This window comes from Mobula hypostoma, chromosome 29 (genome assembly GCF_963921235.1).
Source record: "Mobula hypostoma chromosome 29, sMobHyp1.1, whole genome shotgun sequence".
Classification (NCBI taxonomy): Eukaryota; Metazoa; Chordata; class Chondrichthyes; order Myliobatiformes; family Myliobatidae; genus Mobula; species Mobula hypostoma.
The window spans coordinates 5,556,283-5,578,338 of NC_086125.1; the positions used below are offsets into that span (position 1 = coordinate 5,556,283).

At 45.7% G+C, this 22,056-nt stretch overlaps 1 protein-coding gene across 1 annotated transcript in view; it reads right to left on the reverse strand.

Annotated features, from left to right (window-relative positions):
- Positions 1 to 22,056, reverse strand: part of LOC134339471 (voltage-dependent P/Q-type calcium channel subunit alpha-1A-like) — a 607,837-nt gene that overhangs the window by 215,129 nt on the left and 370,652 nt on the right. Inside the window, exons 8-14 of the mRNA XM_063036009.1 lie at positions 21,370 to 21,473; positions 16,078 to 16,193; positions 12,232 to 12,288; positions 6,237 to 6,326; positions 3,634 to 3,843; positions 1,141 to 1,253; positions 439 to 551 (exon numbers count right to left, since the gene is read on the reverse strand). Of these exons, the coding sequence (XP_062892079.1) occupies positions 439 to 551; positions 1,141 to 1,253; positions 3,634 to 3,843; positions 6,237 to 6,326; positions 12,232 to 12,288; positions 16,078 to 16,193; positions 21,370 to 21,473 (803 nt within the window). The remainder of the gene's footprint in view (positions 1 to 438; positions 552 to 1,140; positions 1,254 to 3,633; positions 3,844 to 6,236; positions 6,327 to 12,231; positions 12,289 to 16,077; positions 16,194 to 21,369; positions 21,474 to 22,056) is intronic.

Below are 22,056 nucleotides of genomic sequence, written 5' to 3' on the forward strand. Positions count from 1 at the left end.
ACATGCTCATCGCTGTCCCTCTCATGTTCCCCTTAAACATTTCACCTTTCACCCTTAACCTATAACCTCTAGTTCTAGTCTCCCCCTACCTCAGTGGGAAAAAGCCTGCTTGCATTTACCCTGTCTATACCCCTCATAATTTTGTATACCTCTATCAAATCTCCTCTCATTTTCCTACACTCCAGTCCTAACCTATTCAAACTTCTCCTAGAACTCAAGTCCTGGCTTGAATGTACTATACATTACAGTAAGAAATATATATGAAAAATTATTAAACGTGCAGTTCCAAAAAGGAACAAAAATATTGAGGCAGTGTTCACGGGTTCATTGACTGTTGAGAAATCTAATTAAATTTAACTCCAGTCAAGGTGACCAGTGAATCACACTTCACAGCTACATGACCATCAAAGGCACCGCGGGAAAAGCAGGCAGACTTACTTTGTGACTTTGAATATCCGGAGTAACCTCAGTGCCCGTAAGACACTGATGCCAAAGGAGGTACCAGGCTTGACGGCAGCCCAGAGCACTTCAAAAATACTGCCTATAATAACCTGCAAGAGGAAGATCACCGGTCAGCTGAGGTGGAAAAGACGCCAAATACTGAAATCAAACATGCATTTGGGAGTAAAGGACAGTTGAGGATTTTGAGAGGGATTGGTAGGTAGATATGAAGAAGCTGTTAACTCTGGCTGGTGAGTGTCAGGGAAGAGGGCAATGTTTTGTGATTAAGAGGCTGGCCATTCTGGATTGAGTTGAGGAGGAATTTCCATACCCAGGCGGTGTGAATATTTGGAACCTGATATCCCATCGGGCTGTGTATGTTTAGTCACTGAGTACACGCAAGGCTCAGATCAGTGAATGGTGAGTGTCCCTCTAGGAGACTAAATTCAGAACCAAAATCATCTTCATTATAATACCTCACCTCTCCACCTTTGGCGATGAACACCGAGGCATAAACTGAGTACAGGGCTCCAGGAATCACCCGTACAAAGCCACAATAGTGGCTAATCTGATCTCAGATGTTACATCCTGGTCTTTCCTGGTTCTCTGCTTATCTGTATGGCTGCCTCTACTGACCAAGTCCCCATGGAGACCCACAAGGATGAAGGGGCGAGAGAGAAATCATAGGACATCACTTACCGCGCAATCAAAACAGTTGAAAGAAGAATGAAAGTAGGGTCTTGTGCCCAGACCGTACATTTTTATAAACATTTCTGACATAAAGAGTCCTAAGAATATGAATTCTGCATAGTCTGAAACAGAAGGAAACGACAATGGAGCATGTTAAATAATAAGCCAGCTGGTCATTCATACAGAAAGCATTGTCGTGTTCCATTACAAAAAGCACTTTCCATTATATTGGGTGGTTAAAATTGCCCAACGCATCACTGACATCAGCCTACCCACCATCAAGGACGTATATATAGAAAGGTGCTGGAAAAGGGCCAGTAACATCACGAAGGATCCCATCCACCTTGCTCATGGACTGCTTGCCCCAGTCCTATTGGAAACAGGCTTCGTAGCATCCACGCCAGGACCACCAGATTCAAAAAGCATTACTTTCCTCAAGTAGTAAGGCTGATCAACACCTCCACCCATTAACCCACTCCTCCACACTCCCCACCACAACTTCCAGTGACACATTTCCTGTCGGATACTCCTGTATCTAGCATCAATCTACATAGGATATGTTATTTTTATGTATTTATATTTATCGTGTCTTTATTGTGTTATTTACGTTTATTGTGTTTTTTAATGCTGTATCAGATTTGGAGTAACTATCATTTTGTTCTCTTTGACAGTTACACACTGAAAAATGACAATAAGCAATCTTGAATCTTGAAAAGGAGGCAGAGAAATTAGGTTGCTCAAATCCGAGTTAACTATCGCTTGACTTGTCTTCTACCAAGCAAGGTCTTCTATGGAAATAGATGAGTAATGTTTCCCTGAAATGAGGCATGCAGGTTTGCTGTATGATGCACGTTTCCCAATGTATAAGTTACAAATCTTGCTCAATCTGCACAAAATCTGGGACTTTTTTTCAAATTGGAAAGAATTTCAACTCATTCTTTAAATTTCTTTTCAGAACTACTCTGCGTTTCCTGCCCCGCTCACCTGGTTTTCTCTCACCCTCCCTTCTTAAACAATACCGTTACATTTGCATCCTTCCAGTCTGTGGAAACATTCCGGAATTTATGGGATTTTAGAAGATAACAGTCAATGCATGCACTATCTCGACAGCCACCTCTTTAAAAACTTTGGGACGCCAGTCATTAGATTTATTGTCTTTGAACCAACATGAATAATCTCAACAATGAACCAGTTCTACAACCTATGAGCTCACTCTTAAAGTTCAAAGTAAATTTTTTATCCAAGTACGTATAGGTCACAATCCTGGGATTCATTTTCTCGTAGGCCTACTCAACAAATCTATAGAATAAAAACCATAACAGAATCAATGAATAACACCAAACTAAGGCTTTCAATCAGAGTGCAAAAGAGAACAAATTGTGCAAATACAAAAAGAAGAAATAATAATAAATCAGTAAGCAATAAGCACTGAGAACATGAGATGGCGAATCCTTGAAAGTGAGTTCATAGGTTGAGGAAACAGTTATGGGGTGAGTGAATTTGAGTCACGTTTTCCCCTTTGGTTCAGGAGCCTGATGGTTGTGGGTTAATAACTGTTCCTGAACCTGGTGGTGCGAGTCCTGAGGCAACTGTACCTTCTTCCTGATGGCAGCCGTGAGAAGAGAGCATGACCTGGTGGTGGGGGTCCCTGATGTTGGATTCTGTTTTCCTGCGACAATGTTTCACGTAGATGTGCTCAATGGTGGGGAGGGCTTTACCCATGATGGTCTGGGCTGTATCCATTAGGTTTTGTAGGATTTCCTGTTCAAGGACTCTAAAACTCATGTTCACAATATTATTTATTTATTTATTTGCATTTGCAGTTTGTGTTTTTGCACATTGGTTATTTATCCGTCTATTTATGTGTAGTTTTTCATTGATTCTCTCGCATCTACTGTGAGAGCCTGCAAGAAAATAAATCTCGGGTAGTACATGATGACACTTATGTCCTCTGATAATACATTTACTTTGAACTTTGAAAATGCTAGAAGCATTTAGGAGGTCAGACAGCAATTCTGAAGTGGGAAACAGAGATCATGCTTTAGCGAAACAGAAACTGCAGATGCTAGAATCTGGAGCAGGGAAAGAAATCACTTGCTGGAGGGTGTCGATGGGTCTGGCAGAAAAAGCAGAGGGAAATGGACAGTGGGGGTTTCAGGCTGAAGCCCCGTATCTGGTCTGCTAATGTTTTAAGCTGAAGACTTTCCAGCATCTTTGAGCTGAAGCATTAACTCTGTGACTTTCCCCAAAAATACTGCAAAGGACCTTTGACAGCAAACATTCTCTGTTTCCCTCTCCACAGATGCTGCCTGACCTGCTGAGAATTTCCGGTATTTTCTGTTGCTTTTTCAGATCGCAAACAAATTAACATTGGTATGTACAATGAACAGGCCCTGATTAAAACAAGTGATCCTGAGCAAGAAAGGCAAACACATCCTCTCAGTGAAGCCCTTGATACTCTTCAGCTCCCCAACACTCAAGGTTAAGTCCCACGATACTTACAGAGGAAGTCGGAGAGCCAGTCTGGCTGCTTATAATGCACAATCGCAACACACAAAGTGTTGAGGGCTACCAGACTGAGGACAGTCCAGTAAAAGGCCTGAGTTTTCACTACCCGTCGGACAAAGAACCGAAAGCGTCTTTCCTTCTTACGGAAAAATGAAGAACCCTCAAGTTTGGCACTTTTGATACTTGCTCTTGTGAATGGAGACCCTGTCCCGGAAAGAGAAATAGAATTAGTGCATCTGTCAACACTGCTATGTTGATCCTCGAGACCATAAGATAAAGGATCAGAATCAGGCCATCTGACCACTGAGTCTGATCTAACATTCGATAATGGCGGATCCCCACTCTCCTGCCTTCTCCCCAAAACCTTTAACACCTTCACTAATCAAGAACATATCAACCTCTGCTTTAAATGTATTCAAGGATTTGGCCTCCACAGCTGCCTACGGCAATGAATTCCACAGATTTACCACCCTCTGGCTGAAGAAAGTCTACCTCATCTCTGCTCTAAAGCAACATCCTTCTATTCTGAGGCTGTGCCCTCTGGTCCTACACCATCCTGCTGGAAACATCCTCTCCATTCCACTCCATCGAGGCCTTTCAATATGAGATAGGTTTCAATGAGATCTCCCTCATTCTTCTACACTCCAGCAAGTACTGGCCTGGAGCCATCAAACACCCATTCATTTCTCATTAAACCTCCACTGGAACCTCTCCAATGCCAGCACATCCTTTCTTAAGCATGAGGCCTAAAACTGCTCACAATACTCCAAATGTAGCGTGACCAATGCCTTATAAAGCCTCAACATTTCATCCTTGCTTTTATATTTGAGTCTTCCAGAAATGCGATCCTCCTTCATGTTTCTCCTTGAGATGTTGTCTTGGTCTTAAAGCTGCACCTTGACAGGACTTGGCAACTGTTCAGTACCAGAAGTTAACAACCTCCAAGCTACTCAGCTGTAGAATCCCATTGGTAGAATTCCAGGCCAGATATTTACCCCACCAATCATAAAGACCACTGTAAAACTAAAGGATGGCTATCCTCATTTTAGGGAGGGAATTCCCAATCTTGTGGAAAGTACGGCTGCCAATCAGGAAGTGATCAAGCTCAGGGAAGAGCAAGGCACCTAGTGTTGGCGGAGCACAGAGATCTGAAAATGAAAAGGGTTCTAAAGCTGGAGGGGGCTACAGGGACATGGAACGGGAGGGCGGAGACCATGGAGGGATCTCAAAGCACTGATTAGAGCTTTCAAACTGAGGTGTTGTTTAACAGAGAAACATTGTAGATCAGTGAGCCCAGGGCCGGGTAAACGGGGCTCAGAACGAGTTAGGGTTTTTGAGTTTTCAGCATACACAGGAGGCCACCCTGGAATATAGTTAAGTCTGGAGGTAATCAGGAGAAAGTCAAGTGTTTCAGCGGTCAATGAGCAGAGGTGGAATTACAACTGGGGGTGGGAATAGGAGTCAGTTAGCGATGATGTGGGAGCAAACAAGAAAGGCAATCTGGAGATGGTGAACCAATCAAGGGTGACCTATTGAAACTGGTGCACACCAGGAGACCAAACAAGGCTGATCTACCCTAACGCAGACCTATAAACTTCTGCACTTACCTGATTATGCAGAAAAATAATTAACTAAGTTTTGATAGCTACACTTCTCAGATTACATCATTACACAGAAGATTTAATTAACAGTAAGGCTAAGTTTTCGTTATAGGATAAAACTTTTAATTAACCTCTGCTGCCTTGTAGCTATACCCACTCACGGGGAAGGCTTTGGGAGTAAACCCTGGGGAAAAATCTAGAGCTGGAATCCCTAAGGCAGTCCTACGCTGGCTGGCAACTCCTGCTACGCCACTGGTGCCAAACAGTATCGGTTTCTGCTGTTCCTTTGGATTCATCAGGTGCGTGGAGAGGGGGAGCCTGCTGTATTGGGTAACAGCTTGCTCTCCATATTGTACCACTCTGGCTTAGATAATGGCTTGTGTATTGACACACGGAGAGCTAGGATGTAACAGCCATAGTTGACCTTGACCAACAGAGAGCCTCCAATTTAGTTAACAGCAATTCTCAGTTCCAGCGATAACAGTGGTTCTATAGCATAATCTCAAGCTCCTGTACCTTGTCCTAGGAGATTCTGTAGATGCTGGGGATCTTGACCAACACACACAAAATGCCAGAAAAACAGCAGGTCAAGCAGCGCCTATGAAGGGAAATAAACAGTTAATGCTTCAGGCAAAGACCTTTCATCAGGACTTGGCCTGAAACACTGACTGTATATTCCTCTCCATAGATGCTGCCTGACCAGCTGAGTTCCTCCAGCACTTTGTGCGTGTTGGTCCTGTAGTTTGGTACAGTTACAGATACTTCCCATCTTATTGTTGTTAAACCTTATCAGTGGTTCCCTGTTAACACATCAGCAGAAGGTACATCCTAGTTATTAACTCGTTCCATTCCTACCCCTACCAACTCATTGGTGTCCTCAGTACACAATGTCACTGGTCTCACTTCCCAAGCTCCATGTTGTATCTTCCATTTAAGGATATTCGGACCTACACTCCTAGTGCAAATCCCACTACCTGCAGTGCATCAAACACTTACCTACAGAGGAGATGTCTGCCAGGTGATCTTCACCCTCCTCAGGATTCAGCAGGTCAGTTTTACTCTTCTTTATTGTTCCTCTTCTCATGGCTGGGACAGACAGACAAGGAGAAAAAATGAGGCAGTTCAGTAACACTTAATTCCTCCAAAAACCCAACTTTTAGTGGGAAAGAAATGGTCCTGGGCTTTTATTGAAATGATTAGCATAGTTCTGGGAATTCCCTGCTAGCGCAGATGAACTTCCAAGAATTATTTCCACACAGTGACTGGAGATTCAGTCCTCTGCAAGTAGGGACACATTCCAAGCAATCCAAACAAGAACCATAAAAAGTTGGGCTGTTCAGCTACTCTTGTTTGCTTTGCTGTTCAATGAAATCTGATCACTAATCTGAACTCTCCATTCCTGCCCAGCCCCAATAACCTATGATTCTCTTGTAATGTAAAATCTATCTCAGCCTTGTTTATTATTTTTGAGTCAGCACTTACTGATCCCTGGAACAGAGAATCCCAAAGATTCACACCTGTCTGAGAGAAGAAATTCCTCCCCACCTTCAACTCCAAGCCTCTTGTTTCAGGCTTTCCACGAGAGAGAGATCATCCTCTCAGTTTCCACCCTGGTCCAGTCCACTCAGGGACATTAGAACTTGTGCTTCGATTAGATTAGAACAGGGCAGGGCTTAATTCCTGTAAGCTGTTCATAACCTGAACAGTTTGTAAGTTGGAAATACGTCTGTGAACCAAATCCCCAGATGGCAAAAGATGCCTGCAGCCAGCAAATCCATCCTACCAGTCTCCTTGATGCTTGTTTGTGAGTAGAGGCTGTATGTAGTCAGGGCTTTGTAAGCTGGGGAGGACCAATGTACCTATTGTGGTCGATATTGAGGGAGAGTGCAGAGCACACCAGCACAGCAGTGTGCAGGATCTTCAGCTGAACTTTATTGACAACTCTGCTTGTACAATAGGTAAACTCCTCCTAACCCATAAACTACCAGAACAGTACCAATGTGTTCTAGTAAGGTCACCTCTCATTCTCACTCCAGGGAAGAGACCTTGCAAATACTAACACACTTCCCAGGTAATTGATAATTGTTTTGTTATTGTCAAATGTATAGAGAAACAGTGAGAAACTGCTTTGCATGCCATCCATTTAACAAGGGAAAAGCAGTAACAGGATGTACAACGGAGGAAAGTGCGGTGGAGGTGGACAAGTAAGGTACAAGTGTCGTGTGGTCAAGAGCTCACCTTTATCGTAGAAGAGGTCTGCTCAATAGTTGTGTTAACAGTGGGACAAATAGTCATTGGAACCGATCTGGTTTGCTAGTGCCTTTCGCTGAAGTAAACTCACAATCTTTCTGGTCCGTGTACAAGTCATAGAGTCACACAGCATGGAGATAAGCCCTTTGGCCCAACTGGTCCATACTGACCGAGCTAGACCCATTTGTCTCCATTTGGCCCATAACCTTTTAACCCTTTCCTATACATGTACCTGCCCAAATGTCTTTCAAAAGGTTGTTATTGTACCTGCCTCAACCTCTTCCTACGGCAGATCATTCCATATTTGTTTATTGAGATGCAGCTCAGAATAGGCCCTACTGACCCTGTGAGCCGCACTGCCAAGCAACCCCCAATTTAATCCTAGCCTAATCACGGGACAATTTACAATGACTACTTAACCTACCAACCGTGGACTGTGGGAGGAAACTGGAGCACCCAGAGGAAACATACAAACTCCTTGCAGTCAGCGATGGGAATTGAACTTTTACAGTACTTTGCTAACCACTACGCTGCTGTGCCACCCTAATATATGCACCACGTTCTGTGCAAAAGAGTTGCCCCTCAATTCCTATTAAATTTCCTCCTCTCACCTTAACCTCCAATTCTACAACCATGGGAGAAAGACGGAGTCTTTCATCCCATCCACTGTTCCCTCCAAGCTGCACGTGCGCAGCCACACAATAACTGAAATGCTCCCTCACACATAGCCTTTGTTGCCACACAGCTGAAATTTTCTTTTACATAATGTTAACATAATTTAAAAATTATGCTAATCTGATTTTAAAATCTATGTTAATATAATTGTGAAATACCTTGTAGTTAACTATGTGTTAATGAATATAATCTATAAATTCCCTGATCGGAGCAATGGTCGGTTCATGCAGATGTAGAAACCATCAGAGGGAATGTTGATCCTATTCACGTCCTGTGCCTTCTAAAATGTCCAAGCAAGTCTCTCAGGGGACTCAAGGGCTCAACTGAACATTCTGGTTTTGCTCACATTTTGGGAATACTTTACTGCTTACATCAATAACATTGTTCTTTGGCATTTGGAGTATTTTGAGGAAAGAAATTGTTGACGTTTTGGGTCAAAACCTGAATCCTGAATGAAATTCCAAGATTCCCTTCCTCTCACAGATGCTGTATGAGTTCCTCCAGCACATTGGTTGTGTCTGAACGTTCTAGCATCCCTGGTCTCTTGTGTCCCTTTGTCCAACTCCAATCAGGTTCCCAAGACCAGTGAAATTCATCATCAGTCGAAAACACACAGCGACATTTTGAGCTCCATCATGGGCACCAGCCTCCCTTCCACTGAGCACATCTTCAAAAGGCAAGGCCTCAAAAAGGCAGCATCCATCATTAACGACACCCACCACCCAGGGCACGCTCTCCTCTCAAGACTACCATTAGAGAGGAGACACAGGAGCCTGAAGACACACACTCAATGTTCTAGGAACAGCTTCTTCCACTCTGCCAACAGATATCTGAATGGACAATGAACCCACGGACACCACCTCATTATTTTTGCTCTCTTTTTATCACTACTTATTTTTGTATATTTGTTAAGGTAATATATAGAATCATACAGTTATTGGAAGGTACGGTACAGAAACTGTCCCTTCGGCCCATCCTGTCTGTGTTGAGCCATTTAACTTGCCTGTTCCTGGCAGCCTGCACCGGGACCATAGTCCTCCATACCCCCACCATCCATGTACCTATCCAAACTTCACCTAAACATTGAAATCGAGCTTGCCTCCACCACCTGTGCTGGCAGCTCGTTCCACACTCTCACAACCCTGTGTGTGAAGACATTTCCCCCCAAGTACACCCTTAAACTTTTCACCTTTCACCCTTAACCGTTTATAGTATTTTTTTTTAATGTATTGCACTGTACGAAACTCCCAATTTCACGACATACATCACCGATAATCAACCTGACTCTGAATCTGCAGTAATGTCTGAGTATCGTATTCATATGCCAGAGTTTGACCCCACTCTGCTGCACGGAATACAATCACAGTAACAGTGTACCCTATCATCTGACCATATTGTCTGTTTTACACCAGCACCTTTAGGTGGATGGTATGTGTCGGAAGCAGTCCACACCCTGGATCAGATTAAACCCCTGAGCAGTTTCCTTCCTGCCCATTGCTCTCAATAACGCCATTTCAAGAAACTCATAAAAATAAGCTGCAATTTCTCAGTGGAAGGGCAGAAACGTACAATTCCTAAACATTATTAAATAGCAATACACACAAAATGCTGGAGGAACTCAGCAGGTCGGGCAGTATCTATGGAAATGAATAAACAGTTGACGTTTTGGGCCGAAACTATTTGTCAGGACGGGAGAGCGTGGAGAAAGGAATAAACATTTGCAGGAGAGTGAGCAAAATCAGCGCAGCCCTTGCCTCTGTAACCAACACCCGGGCTTCCAATCTATCACTGCCAGCATTTAAACTGTCCAAGCATCGAGTAGTGGCATGTTCTAGGCCCTGGCTCCTGGCACCCCAATATGCCTGGGCTGCCTGATCTCAATCTCACCAAATCGGCTTAGCACTTGGAGTGATCCAACCTCGCACCTGGGTGAGGTGGACGGGCATCGAAACCCCTCTGCATCGACTCCTCTCCAAATCGCTCACTCCATCTCCGACCTCAGATTTATTTATCATGTGTATGTAGAAACATAGCATGAAATGCATTAACAACCAGCACATGCAAGGATGTGCGGGTTGCGGGGGGGGGGGGCGGGGGCGGCCTGCGAGTGTCACCCCACATTCCAGCGCCAACAGAGCATGCTCACAACACTCAGCAGAACAACACACAACACAGCAAGCATCAAGACTGTAATTAGCAACGCACACAAAATGCTGGAGGAACTCAGCAGGTCAGGCAGCATCAATGGAAAAGAGGTCGAGACACTTCATCAGGGCTTAGGGTCTCGGCCCAAAACATCAACTGTTTACTCTTTCCTATAGTTGCTGCCTGGCCTGCTAAGTTCCGCCATTTGCATACAGTGGGCCCCGACTTCCACAGCAGACTACCTCATACCTGCTGTGCTCCCCAAACCCAAACACCCACAGGTGCCCATGTCCTGGACGTCTCCTTTCTACCGTGTATTAACCTGAATAAGCTGACCTCCTGCACCCCCGACATACTTCACCTGCTAGACTATGCTCTGGACAGCAAGTAGGCCTCAGGCCTTATTTCTTAGGCCCCTGTTTGGAAACCCTCTGACTGATAGTCAGCTGGAAAAGCTTTTGAATTATTTTTAAATCTTCCTGATAGAAATGCTGAAAAACTATCTATAGATTTACCCAATTGTAAATATAAGTCAAGTTTACTTTATTGTCATACATGTATACCATCAAACGAAACGACGTTTCTCTGGACCAGGGAGAAAAGCTCAGAAGTACACAATAACTTAGGAAAGTAAGAATTAAATCTACAAATAAATTATGCATAGATAAACAAAGTAAAGTGCATAAATTAAATATTGTAGCGTTCTGTACAAATCATCCAATGACACTTTGAAAGCAATGCGGCAAGGGGTTCAGAAACCTAAAAGCCTGAGGGAAGAAGTTGTTTCCCATCCCAACCGTTCTTGTCTTTCTGCATCGCAGTCCCCTGCCTGATGGTGGAAAGTCAAAGAGGATGCTGGACGGATGGGTGAGTTCTTGATAATACTTAGGGCCCTGCATACGCAGCGTTCCTGATAAATGTCCCCGATGGACGGTAGGGAGACCCCTATGATTCTCTCAGCCGTTCTCACAGTCCTTTATAGGGGTTTCTGGTCTTGTGTGTGTTGCTTTGGTTTTCCAGCACCTACAGACTTCCTCGTGTTGAGAAGGTAAGCCAGTAGCAATGAAGGTCAGATATACAAATAATCTGAATGGTCCCTTCATACACCAGCCCTCCTTGGAGTGGAGATGAGGGGTAGAGCGGGAGGTGCTTTCGACCGCTCGCTTCAGCTTGCCAGCGCTTCGCTGCTGGGCTCAGCTGCGAATGGGAGGGCGGCTGGAATGGCACCCAAGTTCCAGCTCATCACTGACTTCCGCAGTCGGCCCAGGTGCGAGGCGAACCGAGTTGGAGACGTCCAAGGGCCGACAGCTGGTCTGCCCAGTGGATCTGAATTTAGAGCAGTGGCGTCATAGAGCATGACCCTTCTCCAAGGATCATCACCTTGTGTGTTCCTGAGATCCCGACAGCAATGTCATCCTGATAGGGTCACCCAGGGGGAGGTTCCAGACAGAGAGCGGCCCAACTATTGGTGGAGCCGGCCGAAAACGATGACACATCACAATGGCAGTGAAGGCAGATCCCCATTCCTTTCCACTGACCCCTGACCCCTGACCCCGATCTGTCAAGGACAAGGTGTTGGTTGCCTGTGCATCAGCCTCCCCACATTGAAGAAAGTCACGCACAGGCATTCTTCATTAAGGAGAAACCTCTTCGGAGAACATCGTACCCGACTAGAGTGATTGCACTGTTACTACAGCAAGCACGTAGGCCCTTCAGCCCAACTCGTCTATGCTGAGCGAGATGCCCATCTTACCGAGTGTCATCTGCCCATGTTTGACCCATATCTCTCGATCCCTATTTAATCTATGTACCCATTCAATGGTTTTAATTTCCGATATAATGGACAATTTATTACAATGTGCATTCTACAGTTTGTGACCAAGGCTGAATTACTGCATTCTCTTTTAAAAGAAAACCTTACCATCAAAAGGTGACTTTTCTTCCATGTCGGTCTCCTCCTCTGCCAGGATAACCTCCTCTGCATGGAATGAACAGTCAAACAATAGGAAGAAAATGAGAATATGATGAAGGAGACCTGTCATAAATTATATCTATAAAACAGTTTTACACATTCAGAAAACACTTCACATTAATTTGATTGCTGGGAGTTTTGACATGGTGAATTGCTGTGAGTTATTTGATACCTTTAGAGAGTATATTTCACGTTAATGGCAGTATCTTCACTGGCATTAAGCAGCTGTAGGATCTATGACACCTACTGAATACATTATGGGTGAAATTCCCAGTAAAATGACAACAAAATATCAAGGGTGCCTTGCCAACAGCAAGCCTGCTAATTCACCTCAGTGCTAGCCCACATTGAGGATGTAACACTGTCTCTCCTTCAGATTCTTCCTTCTACAGCCCTTTACCTTTTCTACGTATCACCTCCCAGTTCCTTAAATCATCCCCCCCCCACCTGGTCTCACCTGTCACCTGCCAACTTGTACTCCCCCTCCTACCCCCACCCACCCACCATCCCCTCACCTGGTCTCACCTATCACCTGCCAACTTGTACTCCCCCTCCTCCATCCACCCACCTTCCCCTCACCTGGTCTCACCTATCACCTGCCAGCTTGTATGCCCCCTCCGCTCCCACCCACCTTCCCCTCACCTGGTCTCACCTATCACCTGCCAGCTTGTACTCCCCCCTCCTCCATCCACCCACCCACCTTCCCCTCACCTGGACTCACCTATCACCTGCCAGCTTGTACTCCCCCTCCGCTCCCACCCACCTTCCCCTCACCTGGTCTCACCTATCACCTGCCAGCTTGTACTCCCCCTCCTCCATCCACCCACCCACCTTCCCCTCACCTGGTCTCACCTATCACCTGCCAGCTTGTACTCCCCCTCCTCCATCCACCCACCCACCTTCCCCTCACCTGGTCTCACCTATCATCTGCCAGCTTGTACTCCCCCTCCTCCATCCATCCACCCACCTTCCCTTCACCTGGTCTCACCTGTCACCTGCCAGCTTGTACTTCTCCCCCTCCATCCACCCACCCACCTTCCCTTCACCTGGTCTCACTTATCAGAATCAGAATCAGGTTTATTATCACCGGCATGTGATGTGAAATTTGTTAACTTAGCAGCAGCAGTTCAATGCAATATATAATCTAGCAGAGAAAAATAATAATAGATATAATAATAAAAAATAAACAAGTAAATCAATTACCTATATTGAATAGATTTTTAAAAATGTGCAAAAACAGAAATACTGTATATTAAAAAAAGTGAGGTAGTGTCCAAGAGTTCAATGTCCATTTAGGAATCAGATGGCAGAGGGGAAGAAGCTGTTCCTGAATCGCTGAGTGTGTGCCTTCAGGCTTCTGTACCTCCTACTTGATGATAACAGTGAGAAAAGGGCATGCCCTGGGTGCTGGAGGCCCTTAGTGATGGACGCTGCCTTTCTGAGACACCGCTCTCTAAAAATGTCCTGGGTACTTTGTAGGCTAGTACCCAAGATGGAGCTGACTACATTTACAACCTTCTGCAGCTTCTTTCAGTCCTGTGTAGTAGCCCCTCCATACCCAGACAGTGATGCAGCCTGTCAGAATGCCCTCCATGGTACAACTATAGAAGTTTTTGAGTGTATTTGTTGACATGCCAAATCTCTTCAAACTCCTAATAAAGTATAACCACTGTCTTGCCTTCTTTATAACTGCATCAATATGTTGGGACCAGGTTAGATCCTCAGAGATCCAGACACCCAGGAACTTGAAACTGCTCACTCTCTCCACTTCTGATCCCTCTATGAGGACTGGTACGTGTTCCTTCATCTTACCCTTCCTGAAGTCCACAATCAGCTCTTTCGTCTTACTGACGTTGAGACCCAGGCTGTTGCTACGACACCACTCCACTAGTTGGCATATCTCACTCCTGTACGCCCTCTCGTCACCACCTGAGATTCTACCAACAATGTTTGTATCATCAGCAAATTTATAGATGGTATTTGAGCTATGCCTAGCCACACAGTCATGCGTATACAGAGAGTAGAGCAGTGGGCTAAGCACACACCCCTGAGATGCGCCAGTGTTGATCGTCAGTGAGGAGGGGATGTTATCACCAATCTGCATAGACTGTGGTCTTCTGGCTAGGAAGTTGAGGATCCAATTGCAGAGGGAGGTACAGAGGCCCAGGTTCAGCAACTTCTCAATCAGGGTTGTGGGAATGATGGTATTAAGTGCTGAGCTATAGTCAATGAACAGCATCCTGACGCAGGTGTTTGTGTCGTCCAGGTGGTCTAAAGCCATGTGAAGAGCCATTGAGATTGTGTCTGCCATTGACCTATTGTGGCGATAGGCAAATTGCAATGGGTCCAGGCCCTTGTTGAGGCAGGAGTTCAGTCTAGTTATGACCAACCTCTCAAAGCATTTCATCACTGTCGATGTGAGTGCTACCGGGCGATAGTCTTTGAGGCAGCCCACATCACCTATCACCTGCCAGCTTGTACCCTCCCCCTTTCCAGCCACGTTTTCTTATTTATTTATTGACATGCATTGTGGAAAGGGCCCTTCCAACCGTCCAAGCTGCACCACCCAGCAACCCCTCAATCTAGCCCTAGCCTAATCACGGGACAGTTTACAAAGACTGATTAACCTTCCAACCGGTACCAATTTGGAACGTAGGAGGAAACCGGAGCACCTGGAGGAAGCCTATGCAGTCACGGGGAGAACCTATAAACTTACAGGTAGCGGCAGGAATTGAACCCGGGTCGCTGGTACTGTAAAGCGTTGTGCTAACCACTACACTACCGTGCCGCCACATGATGAAGTGTATTGCCCCAGAAATTGCACACTCACCTGGTCACGCACCAGTCCCACACTGTCCACACACTCACCTGGTCACACAGCAGTCCCAGATGATCTGCACACTCACCTGGTCACACACCAGTCCCAGACGATCTGCACACTCACCTGGTCACACAGCAGTCCCAGACGATCTGCACACTCACCTGGTCACACACCAGTCCTACACTGTCTGCACACTCACCTGGTCATGCACCAGTCCCAGATGGTCTGCACACTCACCTGGTCACACACCAGTCTCACATTGTCTGCACACTCACCTGGTCACACACCAGTCCCACGCTGTCTGCACACTCATCTGGTCACACACCAGCCCCAGACGATCTGCACACTCACCTGGTCACACACCAGTCCTACACTGCACACTCACCTGGTCACACACCAGTCCCACACTGTCTGCACACTCACCTGGTCACACACCAGTCCCAGACGATCTGCACACTCACCTGGTCACACACCAGTCCCAGACGATCTGCACACTCACCTGGTCACACACCAGTCCCACACTGTCTGCACACTCACCTAGTCACACACCAGTCCCAGACGATCTGCACACTCACCTGGTCACACACCAGTCCCAGACGATCTGCACACTCACCTGGTCACACACCAGTCTCAGACGATCTGCACACTCACCTGGTCACACACCAGTCCCAGACAATCTGCACACTCACCTGGTCACACACCAGTCCCAGACGGTCTGCACACTCAGCTGGTCACACACCAGTCCCAGACGATCTGCACACTCACCTGGTCACGCACCAGTCTCAGACGATCTGCACACTCACCTGGTCACACACCAGTCCCAGACGATCTGCACACTCACCTGGTCACGCACCAGTCCCACATTGTCTACACACTCACCTGGTCACACACCAGTCCCACATTGTCTGCACACTCCCAGGATAGAAGGTAAAGCCCTGCTCATTGCGCTTCTGTTCTTCGAATCCCATGCTTACCTGCTTTACAAATCCACTCCAAGTAGCCGTTGAGCTCTCTCTCGATCTGCTGCTGCCGTCTCAGTTTCAGGAACGCTCTTCTATTCTCCACCCTCTCCCTCTCTTTGGCAAACTCCCTGCAACAAAGGTGCTCCCATTAAAGCAGAGGTAATGGACATTTGACAAGGACGTATATCAACGATGTATTGAGACATAGCACGGAATAGGTCCTTCTGGGAGCTACGCTGCCCACAATGTCCTGATTTAATTTGAGCCTAATCATGGGGTAATTTATAATGGCCAATTAACGAACCAACTGGTACATCTTTGGAACGTGCGAGGAAACCAGAGTACCTGGAGAAAGCACATGCGGTGATCAGGACATACAAACTCCTTAGAGGCAGAGGTGGGAATTGAACCTGGGTTGCCTGTACTGAATTAAAATGTGGTAAATTGGAAAAGCATATTTGTGAATGAGACCACATTGGAGGTACAGTAGACCATGAGGAAGACTATCAGAGTTTGTAGTGGGATCTGGGCCAGCTGGAAAAATGGGCTGGAAAATGGCAGATGGAGTTTAATGGAGGCAAATGCGAGGTGTTACACTTAGGAAGGATAAAACAGGGTAGGACTTACACAGGGCACTGCGGCAGAACAGAGGAATCCAGGAATACCATTCATATTTTCTTAAAAGTGGCGTCAGAGGTAGACAGGTTTATAAAGAGAGCTTTTCGCACATTGGCCTTCATAAATCAAAGTATTGAATACAGGAGTTGGGACGTTATGTTGAAGTTGTATAAGACATTGGTTAGGCCCAATTTGGAGTATTGTCCAAATTCTGGTACAGTTCTGGTCACCTACCCAAGGAAAGATATCAGTAAGATTGAAAGAGTGCAGAGAACGTTTGCAAGCATGTTGCCAGGGCTTGAGGACCTGAGGTATAGGGAAAGTTTGTACAGGGTAGGACTTTTATTCACTGGAGCATAGGTGAATGAGGGGAGATTTGATAGAGGTATGCAAAATTATGATGGGTATAGATAGGGTAAATATAAACAGGCTTTTTCCACTGAGATTGGGTGAAACTAGAACTAAAAGTCATGGGTTAAAGGTGAAAGATGAAATGTTTAAGGGAAACATGAGGGGGAACTTCTTCACTCAGACAGTGATGAGAGGGTAGAATGAGCTTCCAGCAGAAATGGTGGATGTGGGTTCAATTTCACATTGAGAAATTTGGACTGACACAGTATATGGATGGGAGTGGAGTGGAGTGCTATGATTCAGGTGCAAGTCATTGGGAATAGGGAGAATAATACTTCAGCATGGACTAGATGGGCCAAAAGGCTAGTGCTCTTGAATTCTATGACCCCATGACAGGATGGAATGGGGCCAAAAATTGCTGATTTCAACTCTGGTCAACCACAAGGAAGACACACCAGTGTCTGCTTTCTTAAGAGGTTAAGGAGGTTCGGCTTGTCACCAGACACTCTAATGAACTTCTCCAAGCATACTGTTGAAAGTATCCTGACTGACTGCGACATGATCTGGTATGCCAAATCAAAGGCACAGGACTCTGAAGTGAAGGGGGAGAAGAAGTGGGCTGTAGTAACAGGAGATCTGTTGGTTAGGGGAATTCTGTGGATGAGACTGAGATTCCAAGATGGTATATAGCCAGGGTCCAGAGCGCCTTGGGTTGAGTGTTCAGCATTCTTGAGTGGGAGGGTGAACAGCCAGAGGTTGTGGTCCATGTTGGTACCAATGACTTGGTGAGGATAAGTGACGAGGTCCTGCAAAGTGAGTTCAGGGAGTTAGGTGCTAAGTTAAAGGAAAGGACCCCCGCAGGACTGTTCTCAGGACTGCTACCCATGCTATGTGTTAGTGAGGTCAGAAGCAGGGAGCTGGTATAAGAGGAGGACTTTCAGATCATTTGGCTCTTTTCCAGGCAAGGTGGGACCTGTATAGAAGGGAAGGTGTGCGCTTGAACTGGAGGGGAACCAATATCCCAGTGGAAAGGTTTGCCAGTGCTCCATGGGCGGGTTTAAACTAGAGTTGCAGGGGTTGGGAACCAGAATGCCAGAACAGATAGAGGAGACGGTATGGGGATAGACGTTGTTACGACCTCAGACAAAGTCAGGAATCAAAAGGCTCAGCATGGTTGGACTAACAACCTAGACTGTGTATATTTTAATGCAGGTGGTATTGAAATACTCCTTTCAATACTAGTAGAAAAGGTGGATGAGCTCAGGGCATGGATCAGCACATGGAATTATGACATTGTAACCATTAGTCAGACTTGGCTGCAGCAGGAGCAAGACTGGCAGCTCAATGTTCTGGAGTTCCATCGGGTTGGACGTGATAGATCAGGAGAGATTGAAAGTGGAGGGGTGGCATTACTAGCAAGGGAAAATGTCATGGCAGTGTTCAATCAGGACAGACTGGAGAACTCGTCTAGTAAGGCTTAATGGGTTGAACTGAGGAATAAGAGAGGTATGACCACGTGAATGGGATTATATTATAGACCACCCAGCAGTCCACAGCATTTAGAGGAACAAATTTGTAGTGAGATTGGAGACTGTTAAAAAAAAACACAAGGTTGTGATAATAGGTGATTTTAACTTTCCACATTTTGACTGGGACTCCTATACTGTAAAAGGGCTGGATAGGAAAGAGTTTGTCAAATGTGTTCAGGGAAGTTTCCTTCATCTATACATAGAGGTCCCAACTAGAGGGAGTGTGGTACTGGATCTCCCATTAGGGAATGAGACAGGGAAGGTGACAGAAGTTTGTGTAGGGGAACACTTTGCGTAGGTGATCATGTCATTATTTTCAAGGTAATTGTGGAAAAGGATAGGTCTGGTCCACAGGTTGAGATTCTAAATTGGAAAAAGGCCAATTTTGATAGCAAGTGTGGATTGGGGTAGGTTGTTTTCTGGCGAAGGTAAATTAGAGGATTTCAAAAGTAAAATTTTGAGAGTACAGAGTTTGTATGTTCCTGCCACAATAAAAGGAAAGGATAACAGATTTATGGAATTTTGGTTTTTGAGGGATATTGAGGCTCTGGTTAAGAAAAAGGAGGTGCATAACAGGTATAGACAGGCAGGAACAAATAAGGTGCTTGAGGAGTATAAGAAAAGCAGGAAGACACTTAAGAAGGAATCAAGAGGGCTAAAAAAAGGCATGAGGTTGATCTAGCAGACAAGGTGAAGGACAACTGTAAGGGCTTCTACAGGTAATTAAGAGCAAAAGAATAGCAAGGGACAAAATTGGTCCTCAAGAAGATCAGAGTGGTCAGCAGGGTGCACTTTTACCTCCAATTCAGAACGTTGTGAGTTCAAATCCCACATCTGAACTTTGAGTAGAAGGACCTAGGATGAGGCTACAGTGAAGTACTGAGGAAGTACAGCACTGACAGAGAGGACGATTGCTTCCCCGCGCTCTCTCTCTCTCTCTCTCTCTCCCTCCGGTGGCTGTGAAAGAACCTCCTATCCATCTCTGAAGAGCAGAGGGCTTCTCTCAAGTTGCCTCGCCCCAAAACTTATCACCCAACCAATATCACAAAATAGATAATCTGGTCAGTATCACATTGCCGCTTGCTGTGTAGTAATTAGCTGCCTTTCAATGGCACTGTACTGTAGTAATGCTTCAATCTACAGTATTGCACAGTTATATAGTGAGGGTGCCTAAGACTTCTGTACAGTACTGTAGTAATTTTATGTATTGTACTGTACTGCAGCAACAAAAGAACAAATTTCATGATCTATGTGAGTGATGATAAACGTGGTTCTGATATGGGTCTCTATTCTGGACTGAGAGTGGGAAGGGGGCAGGGAGAGGGGAACCATGGTTGGGAAAAGGGGAAGGGAGAGGGGAAGGAGCGGGAAGCTCCAGAGAGACCATCTGTAATGATCAATAAACCAATTATTTAGAATCAAATGATCTTGCCCGGTATCTCAGGGGCTGGGTGTGTCTGCACCTGTGCCAACCCGTGGCCCTGGCATTCCTTCTCTGCCACCTGTTCCACACTCCCCTCTCACGCCTCACCGAGGCACCCCACTCTCACCAATACCAGCATCGTTTGCTCCTGTCAGATTTACAGACTTGCTTTTCGCTCCATGTTGACAAATATGGTACTGTGCAAAAGTCTTAGGCACCCTACGCGTGCGTGTGTGTGTGTGTGTGTGTGTGTGTGTGTGTGTGTGTGTGTGTGCTTAAGACTCCTGCATAGTGCTGTATGTGAGTTGCTTTGGGATGCCTCAAAGATGCTATAGAACCCCCCCCCCCATCTCTATTACTCCTGTAATTGCAATTCACTGTAAAAACGTCTATAATGTTTACATTGCAAATACAGGGTACATGCGTATTTATGCACATCTTATCCCATATCTGTACTTTAACCCCAAACTTTATTTTTATATAATTCTTTATTCTTTATAATTGTTGTTTTTATGCCATATCACATCAACACGTCGCAGAAGATTCCTAATACATGTCAATGTGTACGGTGAATAAAGCTGATCGTTGAAATGCCTGTTTTTTGTTCTCTGTTACAAAGGGATCAAAGAGTTAAAGGGAAGCAGATCAAAGGTGGCAATGGGAGAGCTGGGCTGGTGCTGTAGATCACGGGGTAGGGAGGGCTATTCCTCAAAATATCTGAGGAAGCCACGATTCACTAATCCAACCGAATCACCCAGGTCTGAAACTGCAAGGAATGGGAAAAATTACTTCCGTTAGTTGCCCCATCCTAAAGGCTGATTTATACTTGTGCGTCAAATCGACACCGTAGGTACAGCGTAGTCATGAACCCTACGTGGATCCCTACGCCGTAGCCTGATGCGCACCTCTCCCAAAACGTAACTAGGCGTTGCGGCAACGCAGACCTCAACAACTGTGATTGGTCCGTTCGGTAGCATCGCATTTCCTCCTACGCTGCAATAGCTTCCCATTGGGCGACTGAAGGGCAGGGAAGGAACTCTGGCTGCAATGCTTTCCATAAAGCTTTACAGACCTTCAAAATTATGGAGGACGCATTTCACTTTTACGAGAAAAGATGCTCGCTTTAAACTTGTTTACGCCGAGAAAGACTACCGTGACCATGAAGCCTTGCACGGGCAGGTGTGCGCGCATGCACGATGTGCCCGAATTGCAGAGCGATGCAGACACACCAACGCACAAGTATAAATGCTCACAACGCGCGTAGGCCACTTGCGTAGGTTACGGCGTCCATTTGATGCAGAAGTATAAATCAGCCTTAAGGAGGAACTTGACATTGGAGTCTGCTGGCCGAAAGAGAGTGCAAAACAGGCACAAAGCACTTACCCCGACAGGACACCAAGTACAAGGTTCAGCATGAAAAAGGAACCAATGATGATGAGCGGGATGAAATACAACCAGTTCCATGTGTTCCCCAAGGCATCGTTGCTCTGTGAGTAAGAAAAGAAAGAATACGTTAGCGGTCCACATATACTCAAACCCCCGCACTCTCTGCCTCTCTCTGGAGGAATGATCAGTCTCCTTTATACTCGCTCTGATTTTCCAGCTAGTGGAGTGGTGTCACAGCAATAGCCTTGCACTCAACGGCATTAAGACCAAAGAGCTGATTGTAGACTTCAGCGAGGATAAGACAAAGGAACACAAACCATAGAGGGATCAGGTGGAAAGAGTGAGCAATTTCAAGTTCCTGGCCATCAACATTGTCCGAGGATCTATCCAGGATCCAACGTATCAATGCAGCTACAAAGAAGGCACAACAGCGGCTACATTTCATTAGGAGTTTGTTTGTCACCAAAAACACTCGCAAGTTTCTACATATGTACCGCGAAGAGCATTCTGGTTGGCTGCATCATCGTCTGGTATGGGCAGGGGGGGAACTACTGCACAGGATTGAAGTTGGAGAGAGTTGTAAAATTAGTCAGCTCCATCATGGGCACTAGCCTCCGTAGTATCCAGGACATCTTCAAGGAGAGTTGCCTCAAAAAAGGTGGCATCGATCATTATGACCCCCAT